The 25,035-nt window shown below is 43.0% G+C and overlaps 1 protein-coding gene across 1 annotated transcript in view; it reads right to left on the bottom strand.

Annotated features, from left to right (window-relative positions):
* T265_06390 (hypothetical protein) overlaps nt 1-14,837 on the bottom strand; it is a gene marked incomplete at both ends in the record, with an annotated part of 76,197 nt that extends 61,360 nt beyond the window's left edge. Inside the window, 2 exons of the mRNA XM_009171638.1 lie at nt 12,487-12,732; nt 14,250-14,837. Coding sequence (XP_009169902.1) covers nt 12,487-12,732; nt 14,250-14,799 — 796 coding nt within the window. The remainder of the gene's footprint in view (nt 1-12,486; nt 12,733-14,249) is intronic.
* Between the last annotated feature and the right edge of the window lie 10,198 nt (nt 14,838-25,035).

The raw sequence follows: 25,035 nt of genomic DNA, 5'->3' as shown, positions 1-25,035 counted from the left end.
TTCACGGCGTCGTCACACTCCAAGTCGCTTGTAGCTTTCTGACAAGTAACACTAACTGCTACATAATAAAAGCAGAATGCTGACAGCATTTTGTCATATTTGCGGTGATCTTTTCGATAAATCTAAGCTGTCAATTGTGTTCACATTTCAAGTCGGGATGGTGGATTTCCATACTGATCGAAATTTTCCGGTGAATGGTGATGTGAGGCCAATAAGCGGTTCACGGTTTCTTAGAACACTGATTCACCCTTATAGGACACGCTACTCAAAAATCTACTGAGAGCTGTCAGGCAGCCTTCTACCGGCTTCTCCCTATCACCAGCCCATCAGATAAACGTGATGTCTACCCAGTCGAGTGGTCTCGCATACTGTAATGTGTTAGCATTTTCTGAGCTTACACAACCTACGTGTAAGCGAGCACGTGCGATTATTTGGCAGTATGAACTGTTCATCAATCTGGTCAACACTCCTCTGGAATTTTCCCCGAGGCCTCTGTTTTAGGCGGAATCTTGCATCAAAGCCACCCTACTGCTCTTACGTGCTGCTACGACCATGAGGCCAAACCCGCACGTGATTGGTCAGAAGATCGGGGCCGTTTGCGACATCAATGCGAGCTCTGAATGGCTGAAAATGTGCACCCAACGACCAATCAGATTTTAGTGCCAGTAAATGACGGTTATCAGTGCTATTTCCAGAAGGCTTTCGAATTTCCAGAATGTTATCGCTGTATTCACTTTAAACGTTTATGTTTTTGACCTGTTTTTGAGTTGTAATGCACTTTGTGTACCCTTGGTGGTCGCACTGCTGAAGAATCCAGCTTGGCTGGATCAGACGGAGAGACATTCTGAGGGAAATGTCGGTAGCTCAGGTAGCGTAGATGGTCGTTGGCTTTTTCGTTAAGCTGAGCAATTCGATTGCAAACGTTCTATCACCAATCGAGGTGACATCATCAGTGCGTTATTGGGGAGCGTAGTGGTGCGTAGCGGTGGGTTAGTGGTTGTGGGTTGGGTAGTCTTACGCGTGTGTTGCGATAGTCTGGTTATTAAACTCTGAATCTGGGGTATCTTAATAAGCAACAAAGTTCACTGTCTCATGTATGATCGTCTTTTCATAAAAAATAGGTGGATATCACTAGGTAAGCCGAATTTTTTCCAGATGTGTTTGAGTACATTTTTTATGGATGCAACTTTCTACAAGTTTCCAGTTTTTACAACAGGATCTGTTTGCTTACCCAGAAACAAGAAACAATTCCATATTGCCCGACTGATAAAGGTTGTCTGGTGTCGTGATTATTTCACGAAAATAATCTTCCGCCTTCTATTCTCAGGCAGGATATTCCTCAGTAAGATCCACGCGCTGGCTAGGAGATATTCATTGCCCTCCTTGAAGAGTGTTGGATGTAAGCCATCTGGACAAGTTGCATTGTTGAGCTGAAGAAATGCATTTCAAGCAGGATTTCTTTCGCTGATGAAGAACTGGTGTCAACACCGGTTCAGGTTCAATTGGTTGTCTCAATGAGGCCAGATGAACTGCTCATCAAAGTATTTAGTCCATTCAGCACGTTCAGCTGCCTGGAAACATCACAAACGAGAGATTCAGTTGGGTTCCAGGTGAGTCCCTCGCAGAACCAAATTTGTTTACAAATGAGTGTATCCCACTGTTTTGGTTTGTATTCCCGGTCGTCACAGCAAACATATTTCACATTGATCCTTTGTCCCAAGGACTTGTTATTCATCCTATATGCCAATCGTTGTCAATTACCTATAGTACTCTTTTCACTTTATCAGTAGTTTACACCAGTGGTCCTTGCATGCCATTCTTCCCGGACCACCTGACATGTGTTGCTTCGTGGTCCTAGATGTATAGGTAATCACTGTTCACCGAAGCTTGCACATAGTGCGCTGGTACCGACTCACACTGGACTACGACAGACGCGGATGTAATACAGTCTTACGATGATAGCTCTCTCGCCATCATTACTTGGCCTGACACATTGGAGGTACAAGTCAGCCTAGGCCCATGGGGCAGAAGAGATGTATAGCATTTTACAAGTTTAGCTGAGAATTTGATGGAGAATTTGGTGAACCTCATGCGCTTAGAGTCTCTAATAAGTTAGTTCATTCATTCTAAATTTCCAGGAGGGCGTTGCATTTGGATGGTGAGTGTCTTATTTACACAAATTTTTGGCTCAACTACGAATTTATTCATATGTGTCACAAGAAGTATCACGTTTATCGAATCCTGTGTCCCTTTGTGTCTAAAATCCAAAATTTGTAGTGGGTATGAAGCCATTACTCATTTTCAGGATATAACATGGTGGTTTTTTGTTTTCCGCGAGTTATTTTGAGCATGGCGCTATCCGCTAACACACACGACTGAATTGCTACGGTCCACTGCAATCAACATTTCATCTTGTTCACATTAATCAACTTCCACGGACGGAAACGGAAAGCACTTAGTGAGTCATCGCTTGGCATGAACTTCCTGCAAGCTTACTAATCGATCGGGAGGTTGCGAGCTGTTTGAAATCCGCTCTATGGGGAATCATGCAAAATCCACATGTGAAAGATGGGTTAGGTGATGATGGGTTGGAAATTGCGGGGAATATTTGTATTGACTTTGGGCGAATTTTTCTTGCGGGTGACATTCGAATATAAGAAACTTGGGCGCTAAACACGGATGATGAAGAGTTTGCAACCTGGATACCCTGGCGACCGCGATTTTTGAACCGGAGTGATTGGCAGTGTATTCCTACAAGGATTGGTTTGGGCAACCAGTATGCATGTACATTTAAATCTTTGCTTCGATCCAGGCGATCAATATTCAAATTACACAGTCGAAACTCCCGCCCTGAAAATTGCAAATGGCGTCATGACAACCGTACAAAAGGGGTGCTCACTGGTCTAAGCAAAAAAGCAAAAAAGCGAGACTTGACCGTCATCCTCTAGTGTAACATTTGAGAGTAAAAAAAAGTCTACGGACAAGTAAAGAAAAAACCATGGTCGATTAGGTGAACGCGACTGGATTTTCGATCGACCTGTAAACTGTTGTGTGAATGTGAGCCACGTGACATCTCGAAAGTGTGGACTGATTTTATTGTACTGGGCAACCTTGTCTGATCTTAATTGTCTGATCAGGTAGATGGACAATTTGAAATATTTAGTAGCAATTAGAAACGAAGTAGACCCTGGCAGAAACGGCACTGTGAGACAGAAAATCAGTAAGCCGATATTTCAAGTGAGATCAAGCCTACGGAGAGTACCCTTCCTCATTGGAAATCACGCAGCGGAGAAACGACTTTGAATGAGCATAGCAATTGATTATTCTGCCGGAGGCAAGCATCGCCTCTGGAAATACGTAGGTGCGGACTCGCACTAACGGGTATCAGTAACGTAGTTAAATAAATCACAAATATATGAATATCAAGCTGTTAAACGAGAAGAAAGAGAAACTATTCGCAAGGTTGCTGAAAACTCTTCGACAGCCCACGACCGGTTTCGTCTTTCTTGGGGCTCATCAGGTAGGCACAGTCCCCGAGTTTCCGTCAAAATGATGGGTCCGAAGAAGGACGAAACCGGTCGCGGGCTGTCGAAGAGTTCTCAGCAACCTGGTGAGTAGTTTCCCTTATAAAAATATACTGCGATATCTCGAATATCGTCCCAACTGAAACATGAGGCGGCCTGTGCGCAGCACATTCAGTTGTAGCATATCATGAACGAGAGATTCAGTTGAGCCCCTCGTGAAAGCCAAATTGATTTGCGAATGAGTGTATTTCTCGAGAAGAAAGAGAGTTCGAAATGTGACATCATGATTAGGTGCTTCTCCCGAACGCGAAATAGATCGAGAAAGTCATTAACGTCTGATGCTTAGGGGGTACAGAAGCACATTCATGTTTCTGGATCAGCAACTGTCTAAATCACGTGATATTTGATGTAGCAAAAGTTCTGACCAAGTAGAATTCGTAGAAAACTATTTTTTAGGGGCCGTAACCATTCCTCAAGTCCTAGAGAACGCGATGATAGATGACCCAGGAGTTTTCATTGTGTGTTGTTCCATAACTGAAGAAATTTGAGCGATTTTCAGACATCACCAATGTGTGAGAATGGATCGACAGTTTCTTGATAAGCCAATCAAGATGTTTTATTAGTTCACACTATCTATAGGGAATCATTGTACTTTGGATAAGATCTGGAACCTGTAGAAATCCATTTAAACGATGTCATCCGAAGTTAAACACTTGCGAAAATGTTTTGCTCATTCAAGTTCATCGAACGATTGCATTTAGGATATTGTTTGAGAAACCGACACGCACACGACTCATGCTAGACAGTTGCATTTTCGAAAACTGGGAAACGTACTAGGGATTTTACAAGTACCCATTCTACGCACTACACACAAGTCGGCTCTCAGCACGGCTGGATTTTATTTAAAAATGACTGTTCAGCTGTATCACCCTTTCGGTACCTAGCAGCCATACCACCCAAAGGAAGCCCGAGGGTTGGGACATCACCAAAGCCCGGTAAGTCAAGAGACGTAGGTCGGGTTCAAACCATGGAACTTCAGGTCAGTAAATTTGCAATTTACCGCGTTTTTCATTCAAGGGGGCTTTTCCACTGGCTACTCAGAGCCGTGCTAAGCTGCTACTCAATTTGACAGCTATCGCTTGGCACCTGTGCACCCTGCCATATCGTGTATGTGACGACTAACTGTGTACATTTCTCTCTGACTGTGGGTGAAAAGAAAAAGGCCTTCGCTGCGGAGTTATTTATTAGAAAATGCCAACTGAACAGCTACAAACTATTAGAGAGAGGAGAAAAACTCTCATATGAATCTTTTTTTTACAAAACTGAATATCCATCTTCTCCCTGAACGCGTCTTCCCGAATTTTCCTGGATATTCATTGACTGTTACTTAATTGCAAGCAAATGCTATGGAGCGAATCCAAAAATTCCGTAACAGACCCCCTTTACTCAAAAATAGGAGATTTCGTTCTTGGTGTCCAATTATTGTCCCATGTTTGATGGAAGAAGCAGTTGGGGCATTCCACAGTCAAGGAGCTGTAATGTTGGACCCGTTCGATGCGGCAAGCGCGAGGTTGGGTGATCGTGCGTACATGCCCCAGCTGCGAGACATTGATGCCGTGTGCGCAGCGCGCATGGCATGTAATCTGGTCGACCTCTCGTAGTTGGATGTCGCAAAACGGGAACAAATCGATAGGTTGTGATTGCCCAATCAGATTGGACGTTCGCATTGCGTCGAATTCGGTGGCAAAGCACAGGTCAAAAGTATCATGTTCAGCGGATCTTGCGCATCGCTGTGGTAGTTCCAGAACCCACGTCCACTGTCAAAGTCAGGATACTCTAGAATGCGCTCAGTTTTCCGCCGATTAGAAAATCCAGTCGAGCTCGCGAAGGAATTTCATAGCAATGAGGTTCCCTCGGCAGCGATGTGAAACACCTGATGTGAAAGCATTCGTCTCCTCTGTGGTAAAGATTTCATCTACTGCTCAAACGATGAGTGGAAAGATGTTTCGCTAGACGTGGCTTATACCTCGCTCATTTGGAAAAGAGGTACCCGGTCAGCTATCAACTGGATTCTTGAAGACACAAAAACAGGAGCGCAGGTCAATCGGGTTCATCGGGGACCTGTGAAGCAAAACAGATGTTTAAATTTTCGAAAGGATTTATCTGACGATCGATATACGAAAAATCGGAACACTTCAGGATTTATGTGCCACACTTATTGGTTACCTATACGAGGATTTTCCATGAAAAAAAGCTAAGAAAGCCCGTGAGTTATGGGGTAAGTCATTTCCTACCTTACCGACCAAGTGACCGCGCACGGCTCTGTTTCGTGCGCGGATAAATAGGGTGTAGGAAGTAGTGTTAGTAGTAGTAGTTATTCCCTGTGTGGAGACCACTTAAATGAACTGACAAGAGAGGTCACGTGGACAGTTCAATATCCCGCTGAGTAGGAGATTTCGTGTTGGCGCATTCAGAGCACCCGCTTTTTTCCACGGATCAGGAAGATTCACGAAGGGGCACTGCAAATAGTAATTTACGCATTGCACCGGAAGTACAGAGCATAAATCAACAAGCACTGCGTCCTACGGGTACGTAATGAAGGTCCCATAACAAACGAGAACAAAAACTTTTGGGTTGAAACATTTTCATCAGTAGATGGTCTGAATCATTGGATTTGTGGTTCAATCCGCTTGGTCAGTCTGTGACCGAGATGGTTCAGTGGTTAGAGCGCGAAGGTCCATGGTTCGAACTCAGCCTCCGGCATCTCGACAGCTCTTGTCTCGACTTGGTTATCCCAGGCTTCTTGCTTCTTCCGGGTGGCATGACAGCTAGACACCAAAAATATGTTACGGTTTGGCAATTATTACTCTCACTATTATTATTAATTATCATTATTACTGTTCTTTTTCTTATTAAATAGACAATGAGCGTGGAGTTTGGTCAGGCAAGCACTTATTTATTTACTTGTATGTGTTAATTGCGATATCTCCACAAATCTCAGCAAAAATTCTAATATTTAGGGGCATTTTTCACACCCTGTTGTCTTCTCCTCAAAATCTGAATGTGTTTTCGAGATCAGGTGCACATCTAATTTGCGAGCCCATCCACCGGAGCCGATTTGTAATAGCATTTGTTCGACACCATCGAAGCCCCTTTGTCGCGAAAACCGTTTGACAGTTATCGTTGGAATGACGGGTCGAAAATGGATGATTCAGATGGATAGAAAGGACCCAAAAGCGCCAATCAGTTACCGTTTTTGTTGGTCGATAGGCGGCCCAACTTTGCGTTCTTATGCATTTCCTAAGGTTTTTTTGGAGTAGTTCGATGTACTGTCCTCTGAGATGCGTGTCACCTATTGCTGTCAACAAAGATTAAAGTTTTAACCATTATTCCAACATGTGTCTGCTGTCTAGAAACTACCATCTAAAGGACTAAGGCCTTTGATGCGGAGTTATTTATTAGAAAATGCCAACTGAACGGTTACAGACTATTGGACAGGGAAGCAAAACGCTTATATGCATCTTTTTTTTTACAAAACTGAATATCCATCTTCTCCTTGAACGCGTCTTCCCGAATTTTCCTGGATATTCATTTACTGTTACTTAATTGCAAGCAAATGCTATGGAGCGAATCCAAAAATTCCGTAACAGACCCCCTTTACAAGATACGCAAAGCGGATTTACGAGAAAACATACTACTCGCATTCCCCCGTAGTATAGTATCACCGTATCACTCGTTTTTGACAGCTATCTCTTGGCACCCGTGCCAAATCGTGTTTCATGTATGTGACGACTAATACCTTTCTGCCCCATCAGTAGTATCACCGTATCACTCGTTTTTGACAGCTATCTCTTGGCACCCGTGCCAAATCGTGTTTCATGTATGTGACGACTAACTGCGTACCTTTCTGTCTGACTGGGGAATATTCGAGCGGCTGACAGAATGACCTATTGCCGCAAGCATGGTACGAGCTCTGAACGACATTCTGCTCGTAAATTTTGCCCAAACGGTCCACAAAACTTGCTTCTAACTTTAGTTATTCATTTCACCGGGTCCTGCGTGATGGGAAATTCCACCGGTACACAACTTTGTAGTTATCAAAAACATCATTACTGACCCAGTTTTTAGTTCGAAATAGCTTGTTTGTTAATATGTGTGTTTGTTAACTTTCATGGTTAGAACCCGACCTCGACATCTTGACTGCCTCTACCTAGGCTTGGGCAACTTGGCAGTGTCTTAGATTTCGTGTCTTGGCAAATAGGCATTGGTAGAGCGCTACAGCTAAACCGCCGTTACTGCTTCCATAGAACTAGGTTTAGTTTGATATTTATTCATTTGTAACAAAACTCTGAGGGTTGCTGAAGTCCGTCCGGCCAGCCACTACCGCTTCCAGGTTTCTGCGGTCTCATCCGGAAGACGAAGAGTAGTACATTTATCGACAAACAATTTTGGTTTTGGTGGGATAATGAACTGAATTTTAGCTGAGTGCTCCTTCCATAATGAATTTTAACTGAACCTGCTGCACAGAGGTCGATGCTTGTTGTAGTTGGCAAGGTATTTCCCATAAAACCAAGTTGTTCTCACGTCCGAAATTTGATTTTTAATCTGCAGCATATCCCTGCAGTTCTTTCCTCAGAAATAGAGCTCCCCACGTCGATTGATAACCCGTATAACTGTACAAAATTTCACCTTATCAAGGTTAGTGATACAAACGGTATCGACCTGGGGCTTTTTGCCACCACATGTGTTTACTTTTTGGTTCCATCTGTAGCGAAAGTCAGCACCTAGAGTATTCTTGGTGCGTTTCCTTGTAACGCCATTTTCTTTGGCGCGACTAAAGTCAGCGAGATGCAACTGTTGACCACATCTCGGAATCAAACACGGCCAACTTCCCACACGTTTCCAGACTACAGGAATCACCTCGGCTACCCACGAGGACGTGAAATCTGTTTGACCCAGTTCACTCAATGACTATCGATTTGTAAAGCCAAGACTCCTGGATAAGTAATACTCATGGTTTTAGTGAGTAGTAAATATTTGGATTGTCACATTATTGGTTTTCGGTAGTGAATTATTTGTAAATAATTCTTTTGTAGAACATAAAGAAGCCGTTACTTGGCAAGTAATACAAATAATCCTTAAAGAGCGCTTTGTGATTCAATTGCTAACAAATGTTCACCTTCCTTTTTTCGAAAAAGTTTGGTGACAATCGGTAGATTTATTGCTGGGCAACGTTTCGCTTTTGGCACAAAAGCTTCGTCAGGCCAAGTGACTAGGTTCTGAGGTTGGTCGAGATTTAAGGCGGAAGGAGAACCAATCAGCTAAGCCAAGCTAAATCTCTGTTGAGTATCGGCCGAGGGATTTTAGTGTGTTAGAGTGGTTGAACAAGTGTTGGGTCGGTGGGAACCTACGTGTATGGGTCCAGCCTAGGGTCTAGTTCTTCTGGTTCGGTTCATTTGATGATTCATCTTGAACTTCGTTCGAAACTTCTGTCAGGTAGGCGAGTGCTAAGAAAGTTGTGTAAGAGGGATGCTGTGACCTTTGGTCGGTTAGGGTTTCCACCCCTATCCCTCGGTTTTTTCTAATGATCCTAAGTGGATTGACAACCACACAGTCACGTGTCAACTCGGCTTATCTAAAACCGCTTTCCATATGCTCGCTAGCTCCACACCCTCGATTCTATTCACGCTGTGATTCTTAGTAATTTCCACTGCCCCGGCTATCAGCCGCTGTGGTGTGAATCGCAGTCCCCGTCTTAAAACTTCCACATTCTCTAAATGTATTCTATGTCCTGTTTCTAAAGCACGTAACGCCATCGGTGAGTCTTTGATACCACTGTTTAATGGTCTTCTGCGTTCCTTGGTGGCTTGCTCACCCATTCTGGTGTGCAATTCCCTGGCAGTTTGTCCTATATAAACCTCAGCACAATCGTTGCAGTTAATTTAATACACACAGTCCCTAGTACCTTCAGCCGACAGGGGATCTTTCAATTGCACCAGAACTAAGCGAAGCGTTTTTCCCTTCTGAAGAGCTACTCGAATGTTGGCTAAGTTCAACAATCTTCGACTAACCTCCGATGTTCCTGCTTTATACGGAAGGACTGCTGAGCCAATCCATTCCTTACTGGGTCTAGATACTGGAGCCAATATCCTCCTTAGTTGACGCCTAATCAAACTTACTGGATATCCTATTTCGGAACCTAGTCACTTGGCCTGACGAAGCTTTTGCGTCAAAAGTGAAACGTTGTCCAGCAATAAATCTACCGATTGTCACCAAACTTTTTCGAAAAACGATGACTACCCAATCGGTTCCAAGTATTTTTCACGTGATTGTTCACCTTCCTTGTTTACTTTTTAAACCGTTATTTCGTACCCAGTAAAAGAAAGAAAGAAGTTTTTTCCACATGTCTTGATCACCCTATACAGAGAGTGGTCCTTGTGGTTGAACGATTATTACTTAACCTAGATGTTACCTTTCCAGTCTGTTTGTAATATTTGGGAGTGCCCTTAAAAACTTCAGTTTATTTAGAGTTCCCCTGAGATTGTAATGACGCGATAATGCGATTTTATGATGAGGCGGGGTTGAAATAGGTTTTCCAGCTTTGCCGATATTCATATATCCGAATCATCGAGTTCGGATATTGTGAAGTGATTCTACGATATTTTTAGTCACGCAGATTGTGGGGAGCCTCGGTTTTACATATATACTTTATTGTACAATTGGAGTGGGCTTGTACTACGAAGTAAAAACGTCTCTGTGACATTACTCGCAGAATGAGAGGAATATAAATTGAAATATATGTCCAGAGTATACATTTGAATCAATTGGATACCTTGATCGATTCGACCAACGCAGGGGGAACAACAAGGTTGCAGGATGAATTCATTCCGCACAAGCTGTTCTGCCGTAGGATACATTGTACACTTGGACACGTAAAACATGACTTTAGGATAACGCAACTGATTGGCAAATCGGATAGTTTTAGTAAGAACCCAAGGTAGTTCTTAATGTGGAACACAGGCTTAAAACGACTAACAACCAATGTGGCTTCATGGAAGGCCTGGAATGAATTAAGTTCAACTCTGTGATCCACACTGAGCACTTCTGCACAGTTTTCTGTGCCGAGGCGGAAAACCCAAAAAAAAATTATTCACTACTTTTGAGAATTCCACTCTTTTGTCGTGCAATCAAAATCTGATTATTTAGCCAGGCTGCGAGTTTATTGGATACAGTCACCTCAAGAGGGAACAGTAGTCAATGAGAGATGCGAGTGTTGGAGCAATTCAGTGAAAAAACACCTTGATAGTTTTTTTTCGAAATTGCAAACAATTTCTGAAAATATTTTGATGATCAATCCCTTTTCAGCACCTTGGTAAAAAGAATTCTAATTACNTGATCCACGCTGAGCACTTCTGGACAGTTTTCTGTGCCGAGGCGGAACCCCCCCCCAAAAAAAAAATTATTCACTACTTTTGAAAATTCCACTCTTTTGTCATGCAATCAAAATCTGACTATTTAGCCAGGCTGCGAGAGTTTATTAGATACAATCACCTCAAGAGGGAACAGTAGTCAATGAGAGATGCGAGTGTTGGAGCAATTCAGTGAAAAAACACCTTGATAGTTTTTTTTTCGAAATTGCAAACAATTTCTGAAAATATTTTGATGATCAATCCCTTTTCAGCAACTTGGTAAGAAGAATTCTAATTATCACAAGCCGTTTCGTTAATTTGCAAGCATCTCTTGCAATTTAGTTGTTTTCTCTTTCTGGAATTGTCGCAAAATCGTAGCCCACGTTGTCCATAATATCGGCGCCCGTCGGAACGTGTTTTATTGAATACGAGTAGCCATGGCAACGTTTTTCGCTCGTTTGGAATTCCGCGCCAACCCATGTGCGAAAGCCAAGTCAAATGTTGGCGTCAGATTAACCGGCTATGTGGCTTCGTTGGATCAGTTAACCAGAAGAAATATTGCCGTGTTTTAATCTGGCGCCGATAAACGAGAGCAATTTTTGCCAGTTGTCCCACTTCGTATAAAATGCGTATTATGCGCGTAATCTGAAGCCAAACTCCGTCACGTGATCACAAAAGAGATGTCATGGTACAAAAGATAAGCAGAAATACGTGGGTTACAATGTTACCAGGCTGTTAGACATTGTTAAGATGTCTGATTGGGTGATACCTCTCCAGGCAAACCTGGAATGCCCAAATAAACGGCCTTCGGTGTTTTGCCTTCAAGAGCGAAACGCCATGATACCTCTCCAGGCAAACCTGGAATGCCCAAATAAACGGCCTTCGGTGGTCTGCACTCAAGAGTCGAAACGCCACCCCCTTGCAAAGGCAATAATTTGTTTTCTATCGGTTTTGGTTGACATATTTTGTCAACGGAACCATCAGAATAACCTTCGTTACTCGGTCTTTCTATCGCTTACGTCTGATCAATCTCTGGAGAGCCAGCCAAATGCCCACTTGGTTGGTGGATCATTCGAGTTCCCCGTTTTAAGGGATTTAGGCACATACAATCGGGGGGATACTTTCAGTTTTGGCATATTGTGAAGGGTAAGTGAAATTCAGTGGCACTGTTAGACATTGTAGTCATATGTAAGTCATATGTAAGTCATATGGTAGGCGTAGAGTGCAGACAATTGCTGCGGGGATGTGAAAAACATCTTATATATAAAGTAGACTCTACCTTCGAATGTGTGAGCAACTTGAGAAGTACGTATATATTTATCGATCTCGTTGCTGCAGTATTAATAAACAAGGTTTGTCTTCTAAAAGCCTGGAGTTTTGCAAAATCCCGCAGATTTTATACGCGTGAGCAGCAATTTCTTGTTTGTGATTGAAACGTATCACGTTTATCGAATTAGGTTTTCCTCAACCTGCTACTGGATAACAACGAAATAAATGGATGTTTTACATATGCAAAGCAAACATATATCACACTTAAAAGGAGCGAAACTCACCTAGTTTTGTGGAAGTTACCGATCTGACGGAACAAGAATGAAGTGTCAGCTGTCGGAAAAGTGAAGATAATCTTTTCACAGCAATATTATCTAGAGGTTTGTGAGAATGGTTACTTTTCTGTAGGCCTGGGTCGTTGTTAGCACAGAAGAGTAGAATTTTCGTTCTGTTCAATGGTTGTCTCGAGCTATCTTGTGAATTTGTCTCTGAATACCACACGAAAAGTGCGTCAAATCGATACGCGCCACCTGGAACAAAGAGGAAGTAGGGAGGGTAGAAATAAATCAAAACAGATTTAGACTACTTCAATCACAACAGTAGTACAAATCGGATGCAAACTTTCTCCCGCCTTCCAGGTAGAGGGGACTAGTTCCTGCCAAGACTTATTTACTCGGGACACTTGTGCTCTGTGGGATCACCTCAAGGTTCATCCAGAAGCTAAACAGCCTTCCTTATACGATGGTCTTTACTAGTTGAGTGATAAGGGGGCTGAACCTTGATGAGCTCAGAATTGGATTCAAGTTCTCATTTTCCATTAGTTCCTACAAAGTAAGACCACCCCAATCCAAGGCCACCACAATTTAGTTAGACGTGTTTTCGCTTGAAATTACCACTGTTTTTAGGCGCGAGCCTTACATTCCGTCTTTGGTATGTAGAAAAATATAAAAATGGCAATACGTCTAAATATTGGTACTTTGGTTGAATTGATCGACTTTTGATCAGGTGGCATTTGATCAAAGACCAGAATAACAAAATCATGCGATTCTTTTTGTACCCCCTTTGTCCCGTTGTAGAGAAAAAGCTAAGGACAGAAGATTAAGGAATTCCCGTCACGAACTGACCGAACCTTGCCGTGGTGTAACTGTTTGTGTGCCTCAGTGACCCATTGAACTATACTGGTGGTGTCATTGCAGCAATCGCGGAGTCTGATCAACACAGTTTCCTGGCCCTCCGGTTTGGGAGTTAGAATGTGTGTGGTGACCTGTGCTATAAAAATGTGAGTGCATTTGAATTTCCCACCAAATACCCAGGCTCCTGAGCCAAAGGCTTTGGTCAAAGTTCCTGCTAGTACTTCTGCCTAGGTCTGGGCACCATTGAAGTATCCCAGATCACGTAAGTGTGGTCCTATTGATGATGATGACGACGAAGACGATGATGATGATGATGACGATGATGATGATGATGACGACGACGAAGATGATGATGATGATGATGATGACGATGACGATGATGGTGATGATGACGATGATGATGATGATGACGCCGATAATGACGATGATGATGATGATGATGATGATGATGATGATGATGATGATGATGATGATGATGATGATGATGATGATAAGGCAAACTCAATGACTTCTGAGGTGATTCAAAAAGATCAGTCATATTGTGTTGAGTAGTCTCACGACCTATTTCCAGTAGCACTCTGCAGAGGTTCTTGAATTCCGAATCAAGCTAATACGTATCTAAATATGTCATAACCTTACCTCTCGTGTACCGAAACTTGTATGGGGGTATGTTTGCATACTGCGTCAAGATCACGCATTCAGATTTGTTGATAATTCCGTTGAGCAGTGAAAGTAAACAGGTGGAAAGGGTTTGAATCGGAAAGTGGTGTGTTGAAAATAAAAACAGCCGCAATCCCATGGGACACCAAACTTAACTGGTGAGAGAAAATGTTGGTTATAATCAATAGAATGACGGAGTAAATAACGAAGTGAATAAACGAACAAAATAAGCGAGGATTGAGTGCAAAACTCACCTGCATGAACCGGAAATATGGGTCTCATCTCGAGACTGCCCGTGCCCAACTTCTGATACAACTGTATCCTATTGATGAAGCGTTTTTTCGGCCCCAAATTGTCAGATGCATGGATTCGGTCGTTAGCAGTCCTGGTAAAGTTGAAATCATTATGGTGCGAGGCCACACTGCTTTGAAAGCAAGGACATCGCTGCCGAGTCCCAAAGGTATCCATCTTTACGTCGTGAGCGGATCGACCGATTTGTAGAACGTTGATACCAAGTTGTTCGGCCAAATATAACGAGTGTGGCAGACGGCAAGCACGCTTCATCCGCCCAGGTTTGGAAGACCCGTTGGCTGAAAAATGCCCTCGCAACCGAGGAATGATCAGGCAACAGAGTCTGACGATCTCAAAGTTTGACGTGTGGAATGCGCCAGGGGATTTCCCGTGATGAATTCTTTTCCATATTTGTGAAAGCAGGCGAGCTAGAAGGGCGTCCGTTTTGACACTCCACTGCAAGAGTACAATGGTGTCTAGGCTGCAAAAAGTAAAAACAACCCGTCGTCCCATTAAAACTATTGTTTTTCAGTAAATAAAAATGCCTAACGAGTAAGTAATTATAACTGTGATGAAGATGAACTTAATCGTCCTATGTGGAAGGCGTTCTGTATGTCTTTGTAGGGTAAACAGCATTGTCTTGTTCGATTAGAGCTAATTTTTGGTACACATACCACAAACGTTGTTCATTCTGCTGGAAATCACATGAAGCGCCTTCAGCAGTGGCCCATAGATCAGACACAAAAGTGTCACTAGAGACTGCAGGCGTTGTGAAACATGAATGGCTCTATGTAACATCCTCCAAATGTGACCCAGGTAGCAAGCAATTCAATCGTCAGTTCTGCCCCCTGTTTATCCGGGATAAGCAGAGTAGAATGTTTCTATGGTGATTTCAGGCCACCGTCGTTGTGGCTTCTTGCGCTTGATTTCCTGTACCGTAGCCGTCTGATCAACTAACCGGATCGCGTATCGCATAACGAATCATTATGTCCAGCTCTCACGTTTGATTGACTCGCAAACTCTACGAGCCCACGACACTGCGATTAAGCCGTGTCAACTTTCTATGATCTGCAGCGCAGTCTGAATTCTTATCTGACACTTTTCAGTAGATATCCGTAGATATCCGATGTCTTTTGTATGTTACAACAATTGGCATCCACGGCGATTCCGGACGCTCAACTGTGGGCAAATATCTGGCCTTCCACCACCGCCCAACTCTCAACGTTGAAAACGCGAGTTCAGTGAAAGATCATGCCTCTCTTTCGAAGACGTAGGAGGCCTCTGTATTACAGTTTGGGAGGCAGGAATAGATTACTTTCGGCTACCCATCACTGTGTGTTAGCTGATCTGGTCCGCGGTTCGTCTAACGCCTTCATTGTTTAGTCCTGATTAGCTCAGCAACCGTTGCAGGCTGACGAACCGCTGTAGAGATTTATCACGTAGCTTATCGCTTACTTATCCTGAGATTTTGCATCTTTCAATCATATCAAAGGAAGTTGAAACAGAGTTCTCAACACAGCAGAATGTCAGATAACTGTATTCGTGAGTGCTTAAAATTCGAACATCTAACCAAAAAACTCACAAGAGAACACTGTTGTGACTACAGCATTCAAAGCGGTGGTTTGGTAAGTGCTGTGTATATTCTGGTGGGTATAACAGAATTTGTCCTCCACCACGCGGGTCTCCACTGTGCGAACTATCCAGAATATTCAGCTTGGAAAAGTGAGAGACTCCACGTCAAACCGAACTACTCACCAGAGTCACCTGACAGGGTTATCACTGTTCGTGGTGCCTGATCAGAACACTAGATCAGAACAGAACATTTCTGTGTCCATCCTGGGCCCACACATAGTACAGAACATTTAAGAACAAATGTTTCCTAGGGCAGATCCCTGCACCCCATGCTCACCTGGTTCAAACACAAACGTATCTTTTGTGAAGATTTCATCCTGTAAGTGAAGTCAATCTATGTTGAAAAACCGAGAAGCACTGTACAGCTGTCACATCAACATTTCCCTAAACTCGGAGGCCCGCTACCTTCTGGCTAGTAGTTTGAACACAACCGTTCAACCACGAGCGGCTGACCAGCGGTGTGATTAATTCGCACTTAGACAAGATATCCTCATCCTCCAGTCGCGGGATCCACATCACGTGGTCACACGTGTTGACTGGCTCCTTGAGTAATGACCTCTCAGACGGAAGTTTCACTCATCGGGTGAAATATATTCCTCCACTGAGCTACTTATAGATGGTTGGTAGTGTGAGGACACTTAAAGACGGGGTCCGCGGGATAATATTTGACCAACACTCCACACAGGGGAGCTTGCCAACCGAACCAGTGGCTGTAGTGCAGCCATCCGATTGCAGGTAACATAGATCCTACGTAAGATGATAACAGTAAAAATATAGATTGATCGAATCAAGTAGCTCCATTTGTGGCGGCCAGGTTAGAATCTGAAACTGCTGTCTACTGGAATTGAATTAGCCGCTAATAGCAGGAAAGGTTTTTAACAAGCATACTGAGCTTTTCTCCAAGAAGTGCATTCCACATATATGATTAGCCCTCGAATAAAAGTCGCTTACTACTTTACCTACCTGAAAAACAAAATGTTTCAATAAAACGTCTTATCAGTGAGCTTGAGCTTAGTAAAAGAAGCCTGGAAGAGGGCTATGGTGCATGCCGTCTCTAGACACTCCTGATAAACTGTACAAATAGCACGAATTTTTCAAACGGGTCATGTTAGAGAACGACCATCCGGAATATTTTGTCAGAATACCCAGTGTGGACAACTGGTCACAATCGAAAAGAGAAAGCTTTCCATGCGACTACACTTTCAAGGCGAGAATACGTTTTTCAGCGGAGAGTTCTTCGTATGATTGGACGTCAAAAGCCGGGAAGCGTCGTACGGCTGTTTTATCCTTAATGAAAAGCGCGCAACTCGTGAAGCTCAAGGGACTCCCAGAGTCCGGAATCTGAGACCACCCGTCTTAGTTCGAGTTAGTCAAACTGCTTATCAGCTGATGTGAGCGTTCGAGCTACTGGCCGGAAGTTTTCCGGTTCGAGTCCCTTTGAATTTTGTGAATTATTCAGAGCTGCTGGTTCCCAATCGGAATGAAGCAGATATACGATTCTTCTAAGCATTGATTGGCATCAAACGCACGGCAGAATTAGAAATTCCGAACTATCCTAATGGTCAGGAATTTTCAGACGTTAGGCGAAAACTCTCGGCAAATCGGAATTGCAGTTTTATGAGACTTGAGTCCAACGAAAAACAGATCATTCTATTACTCTTATTGCCCATCAGTTCAACTGTGCATGCAAGCCAAATATTCAGGATTCACGCCTACCCGGATAGAAACACTATTTCTATTTACCCAGGCTCCAAAGTACTTTCTTTCTCATACTCCTAGCTTGAAATTCTGACACTTCTCTTACGTTTCAAAACGTTACCATCGATCTCATGAAATTTTCCATGCCTTTCAAGGAAGAGGCATTCCAATCACGTGACCGTCTAGTGGACTTACTGAGGAGTACCGTTCCAGGAATTTCAATTCACCCGAGTGGTTTGATGATACTGCCCATCCTGTGCCTGCCAGCCTTTCTCCTTCTATATTAGTGAAAATTCTGTCAACATGCGCCTTAGCGACACGATTTCACACATTGGATATTTCGGTAAACTCTGAGCCGATTGTCAACACTACCCTAGGCCGTCAACTGTCTAGAAACTTATGCTGTATTTCCGCGCAGCTGTTGTTATTCTGCAAGTCTCCCTGACAAATTTTTAACACAACGCGAACTAAGAGTGAATCAAGGCATTTTTGTTTCGACCTGACTTTCAGTCGGAACGTCCCTCTTTAGTCGTATGTTCACTATCTTGAAACGAGTCGCTTTCCGTGTGTTCAAGCCTGCCACGAAAATGCGGGAATCCAGTCAACTAGAAAAGAGTCACTGGGGCCACACAAAATTTCTAGACCTGAAAAGTCGGGATAGCGATTCGTTGAGCGGATTTTTCTAGAGGAAGAGAAAAATGCACAACGGCAATGAATGTTGATTGTTCTTCGTAACTCTTCGGGGCCTTCCGGAGAAAATGAGTGAGAAAACCTAAAGCAGACTGATCTGTAAGGTGTAAGCGGAAAATGTAAACAAAATTACATGTCCTGTCACTAAGGTTGCAACGCGAAAGTTGTTCACAAAAACTAAGTTGGAACCCCGCCACCGCCCCGGTAGCTTAGTTGGTTAGAGCGCCGTACTTATAATGCGGAGGTCGAGAGTTCGAGCCTCTCTCGGGGCACCGCCTTTTGCATTAAAACATCGTGCTGTCTCTCTATGGTGCCATAGAATACATTTAATAACTCAGGAGTAGTGCCCACAGGGTCAGTGGACCTTGTCTATCTGAATAAAATAGACAAGAATGGGGTTTTTAAAAAATAGAACAGGTTAATTTCGAGTGGGCTCATTGGTTTTAGAAGGGGGCAATGTATTATCATAACTAGTAAGGAGGAGAGAAGGCTTAAATTGCATACCACTCCGCATCACTACAAAAAATTGTGTGAAATTTTGATTGGGAGGATGTCGCACAAGCTGTGGAGGTATACTGAACGACCCCCTCCCACAGCAAATGCTGACAGGCTTTCATTACAGGGACGCAGATGTTGGAGAGTCTGCCGAAACGGCTTTTTCGAACGAAATGGAACTGTACGGCAGGTTCCTAATTTCAGGTGGTCGCTTTTCCTCAGCTTTGCTGATTACTGGTCCGAGAAGAGTTGATAATTTTAGGAAATATTAGGCTTAGGGTAAAATTTTATTTGATTGCTTGGTGATTATTTCAGCCTTTGGAAGCTGATTTCAAATGGATAGAAATCGTACCAGAGTTTTCGCTGTTATCTTGAAACCTCGATTAGCCTTCTGTGGCCAGTTATGTCAGTCGTCAAATGTCTTTGATGCTTCAGAGTTGGAATTTTGTAAGCCTTCAAACTACTTATGAGTAGTTCAAAACGAATGTGAAGCCTCCGACCGCTGGACGCTTATGAGGCTTTGAGCCTGACACAATTTTCGGCTGAGATGATATCAAAAACCGAAATAGGGTCACAAGTTCACCTGGTAGGCCTTCTGATTACAGAACTAATACAATCATTTCAACAGCTCACATAGCTATCCTGAATGACCCATTTTCTCGCGAAATACTTCTATGCTCATAAAGGAAAGTACTCACAAGTTTGCTGAAAACTCTTCGACAACCCACGACCAGTTTCGCCCTTCTTGGGGCTCATCAAGTAGGCGCAGTCACCGAGTTTCCGTCAACCTTATGTTCTACTCGAACCAATAATTGGACTGATTGCGACAAATGCATTCTTTCAATTAAATTTGGTTTTCAAGGGAGACTCAAGTGAATTTCACGTTCTTCTATTCTCCCCTAAAAGAAAAGCCACTAGAGAGAAATGATCATTCTGGTCTATCCTTTGAACGAGTAGAAATACAACTGTAAGATTTTTATGGAAAATAAAGAAGAAGCATGGCCTTATTTCCAACAAGTCGATTTACACTTGGATGCATGTGAAATTCACCGGAAGTTGTCACTATTTCCTGAAAGCGTGAATCTCGGTTACGATGCAATTTGCACAGATTTTTATCATTTGTTAGGGACTTTTGCCGGTCCGCACATGAGTTCATCAAAGCAAAATAATTGGGAGCTCAATCTACCTTCCCGTACATTTGAGTATAGGTGATGCAATGTTTTGTTATCCTAAAAATCACAGTACGCATGAATTACATCATGGTTTATGCGTACGTACAATTCAGACAAACAATGGCAAACCTGTATGGTATCTAGGTCGTTTTGTCAGCCCATTGGATACAGCGTTTTTAATAATTCTATGCCTAGGAAACGACGCCAACTTGTTAGGAGGTAAAAGTGGGACTTTTACATTAATTTCGTCTACTGAAGTGTGAATCAAACCTCAATTCTGGTAAGTTGTTTTGGATCCGACACGATCGCTTGCTAGGCCAACCGTACTGGGGAGTTTTCAAACGTCTCTGAAACCACGACCGCGTTGTCTTGTGTCCTTAGTCCACGCTGTTCCCTCACTAAGGGGGTGTGGGTTTGTCTCTTAGTGACAGGATAACGCTACAGCCGAATAACCGAGAATATTCGATGAGGACTTTCCTCGAAGTTGGTTGAAATTACAGAGCCACTTGTAATGTACTACTCGTAAGCTTGCTGAAAATCCATCGACAGCCCACGACCGGTTTCGTCCTTCTTGGGGCTCATCAGGTAGGCGCAGTCCCTGGGTTTCCGTCAACCTTATATTCTATTTGAAACCAAATTGCACGAAATTGGCGAATATATACTCAGCTGCAAACTAATTTGGTTAGTAGTACATTTGGTGAGTAGTACATTACAAATAAACATGTATGGCGATATTTCAAATATCGTAGCGACTGAAACATGAGGCGGCCTGGTGCGGCACATTCAGTTGCCTGAGAACATCATAAACGAGAGATTTAGCTGGGTTCCAGGTGAGTCTCTCGAAAGAACCGAATTAGTTTACAGATGAGTGTATATTCGCTAATTACAGAGCCACTTCTTTTTAGGAGGTCACCTTAACATGACATCTAAGTTCCCACACACTCATATGACACACGTCCAAGTCGAATTAAGCGTTTTTTTTATAAAAAATCTATTCGTCAATCGGTCGTAGTTGTTGGATGAAAAAAATAAAAATACAAAAATCACCAGATGGCATTTAGTGTCACGAAAGTTGTTCACAGCAAATTCGCGAACGTGAATTAAATTACCAAGGTCTATCTGAAATTGAGATTTATGGTGCTACTCGGTCGGGTACAGCTCTCATCAAGTTTCAAACGCGGAACTGATTTATGGTCGAACAGGTTATGCTCCGCTGAGTTGAACACACACGGCGGGTAAGAATGAGTCGTGCGGGAGGAACATCTATTCCCTGCAGCCATGACATGTAATGAAACACAGGAGGTAAAGTTGGATTCCTAAGTTCCTATTATCATATTCTCTCATAGCTGTTTACTATCGTATACTATTTCGAGGCATTCGCTAACTTCTACATGTAATAAATTTCATCATGGATTTGTGAACCGATATGGCGACTCACTAGTTGGGCTGTTTGATGAGACTACTATCTGCATCGTGTCAAAGAACTGAATACTTCCCTCGACATATGACATTTTCAGTCGTGAACAATTGTCCTGTCATAGTTGGACTTTGTCAAGAAGTACATTGGAATGCTTTTTTGTTGACAGATAGTTGTAGCCACTAATAATCTCCTAATTAGTTGTGTCAATCATGGTAGTCAATTCATGCACAAGCCTTGATCATGTGAATGATTGGCTGGTTTGTCACGTGATCTATGCAGGAACATATGACTACTCCATAAAAGCAAGGCCTAGCGGCTCAGAAGGGGTTCCAGAGAAGTCTGTCACGAAAAGTTGTATGAAAAAGACAGGTCTGATACGTTTTATAATGCTAAGTTTACGTATTTACCTTATGAATGACGAATTGTACAAATGCCACGTGGAATAAATTCACCCCATTGTTTCAGACTATTTTATCGCTTGCTTAAACAATCCGTCTTTCATTAATTTATGCGCTTTAATCATTTAACCCGTTTTTTGGCTTGTGCACAAATGCCGTTTGAATGCGCGCGCTTCCTGGCTTGCGCACAACTAACCAATCAGAATGCTGGCTTGTGCATGAAGCGCATGCCGCTAATCTCTGAGTTCGGGTTGGTCTGGGTGAACTCATTCGCGTTACCCTATAGGTTATATGTGCAGCGTTAAGCTGTAGAACAGTTGGTTATGAAAATAATACTTAATAGAGGAAAGTGTCGCACTGATAGAACCGAATTAGCACGATCGTAACACAAATGTTCCACACTTGACAAACTAAAATGCAATTTTCAGTATTTGTTGCAAAACGCTAGTGAGCCTTTCTAATTCGATTGAAATTGTCGCCTAGCACTTATGCCACTCAGACCATTTCGTCAAGAGGAGCCCTCAAGATTTCCGGCAGTGAGCCTGGGATTAGTTCTTTACAAACGAGTATTTTCACGCTTAACCGAACGCTAATTGCGGGAAACTGTTCGAGCAAGGTACGATACAGTATTCTTCCGCTTAAAGATTTCTCTCATAGCAGACAGCTTATGGTAGTACTCTCTCGTAGTGAGCAGATTTTCACTACCGAACTGCACTTTTGTGCTGCACTGTTCTACCAACCTCTACAATAGAAAATGCAATTCTTGTGGACGCTGAGTTGTTCGCTGAGCTGAGCAATCGAGATGACAACATCAATGCGTTATTAGGGGACATGGTCGAGCGTAGCGATCGGTCGTTTTCGATCATTGTCGGTGTAGTCGGACTTCGTCACTGGGTTTTATACATTCGGATTAACCAAGACTGGTGTTTGATTGACTTAAAACATTGTCAGTCATCACCCGAACCAAGCACAATCTGATGTTTATTGTGGAGATTTCGTCCTGCAAGTGGAACCAGTCTATGCTGAAAAGCCGAGAAGCACTGTACAGATGTTTCATCCTTATTGGGGATCAACAGCAGTGCGCATCTCACGAAAGTCCGAAGAGTCTCGAACCCGCGACTCCTAGTCAGTAGTTCGGACACTTAACCTTTCGACCACGAGTGACCGATCACCAGTGTGATTCACTCGCACTTAGACAGGATATGGCGCCGCTCGTCCTTCAATCACGGGGTCCACATCACGCGGTCACATGTGTTGACTAGCTCCTCAAGCAACGACTTCTCTGGCGGTGTAGTCGGACTTCGTCACTGGACTTTATACGTTCGGATTAACCAAGACTGGTGTCTGATTCACTTGGAACATTGTCAGTCATGGCCCGAACCAAGCAATATCTGATGTTCATCCTGGAATCAAACACAGTTTACTCAAAATTCAGTGACGAGGTAAAAATTTGAGTGTTGTCCAACTGTTGCTGCTACCAGTGGAATAATGGAAATTACCGTGGTAGTACTGAAATACTCTTTGCACTCAGACGTTACCTTAGCGCTCCCGTCTAATTTTTTGAGACGCTTCCAATGGTCGTCGGTTTGTTCACTGTGCTGGAAAATTCGATTTCAGGGGTTTTGGTTGCGCCACAACCACCGACCCATTGCTAAGCTCTACCACGCTCCCTAACAACGAACTGGTAATGTTATCTCGATTGGCGATGAAACGTTTGCAAACAAATAAACGATCCCCTAAATGGCGTACGACTGCCTATTTTTGACTCGCGAAAATTCTGCTGTCTTAACACTAAAGGCCGACCAGCATTTAGTGTACAGACGTGGATGTACTTTCTTGCCAATTCCTTATTGATTCAACCTAACGTATATGTGTTCACAAACACACAGCCCGACATGTTTTCAAACACACAGACGGGCAGGGTGTTAATACATGAGTACATTACTTGAAAACCTTAAACAAGAAGAAAGAAGTTCGTGGCATGTTGGACGGGTGTGTGAGAACGAATCAGTACTTTGTGAGCTCAGCTCATGCAAAACGAAATCATACTTACCGGACCATTTAGGGATGGAACAGATGAATTTGCACTTTATCGTCTGCTATCATCATTCCCATACTCTGGTCGACCGATGTATGGACAAGTTTGAGTCCATCAACGATGCACACACAACAAAGTGATGTCAGTTGCTAAGTAACTAGTATCATGATAAACAGTGGAGCCACATTAGGATAGCCAAATTAACTTCTGTCGCAGTGTAACTTTTCCTTGATCAAATGCCAAATAAATGATCGGTTGCATGTCAAAATATATCGGAAACGGTTCTATGAAATTCCAGTTCGCTCTTCTGGCTTTAGTTTCTTGTCTTGATTGCTAGTACCTACCCAGGGAAACGTCAGAAGAGAAACAGCTTCTCAGGTGCTTATCCCACAGTTTTAGGGTAAGAATTTGCCATTTCTAAAGATGTTTCAATCTTTACTGCGATAATACTCCTTCTAGCAGAGTCGTTCAACGAGGAATTGAGTAGCACGAAGCGCTGAGAACAAGGTAGAAAAAACCCAGAATAATCAAAGGGTAGGTGATATCTGTCACGGTAGAACAACAACAGTCCCCGGGGATTTTCCAATCGAATGCCGAATGAAAACACAAGTGTTGCGAGTTAGATTTGTTGCAAACAGCACGTGAAAATGGCTTAAAGCGACGAAAGCATCAACCAATTTGGTTGACCAAGCAAAACGCTCGACCCGCAGCAAAAATAGGGATGTACGGACGTGAGGAAATTGTGAATAAAAACAAAACTGGAACAGGGTTTAAAGTAGGACGGAAGGACTTTGGGCTCTTAGAATATGGATTCAAAAGCAGTTAGCGTCACAGCCAGCTGCCAGAGGTTTTTTGCCTTCAAATATAGCTAATTAGATACCTGAGGAAGACATATTCCAAGCGACATTTTACAGACTGTTCAACTTACAGCCAGGCGTACGCTAATCATTCCTAGGTGCGTGATGCTTATCACAGGTTTCCAGGAGGTATTGGTTGGTGTAAAATTCACCAAACATTTTTACAACCATTGGTTAATCGGTTACAAAAAGCATAAAGTCAAAAGAAGCTAACACTTATTTTCATGAAGGAAACTTCTCACTAGGTTGAACCCAAATAGGACCGTTTTCGAGAAATACGCTCATTTGCAAATGAATTTTGGTTCAAGTAGAACATAAGGTTGACGGGAACTCGGGGACCGCGCCTACC

Source organism: Opisthorchis viverrini, assembly GCF_000715545.1.
Source record: "Opisthorchis viverrini unplaced genomic scaffold opera_v5_130, whole genome shotgun sequence".
NCBI classification, from domain to species: Eukaryota; Metazoa; Platyhelminthes; class Trematoda; order Opisthorchiida; family Opisthorchiidae; genus Opisthorchis; species Opisthorchis viverrini.
Note: the sequence above shows the minus strand (reverse complement) of the source record. Positions and strands in the feature narration are given on the sequence as shown.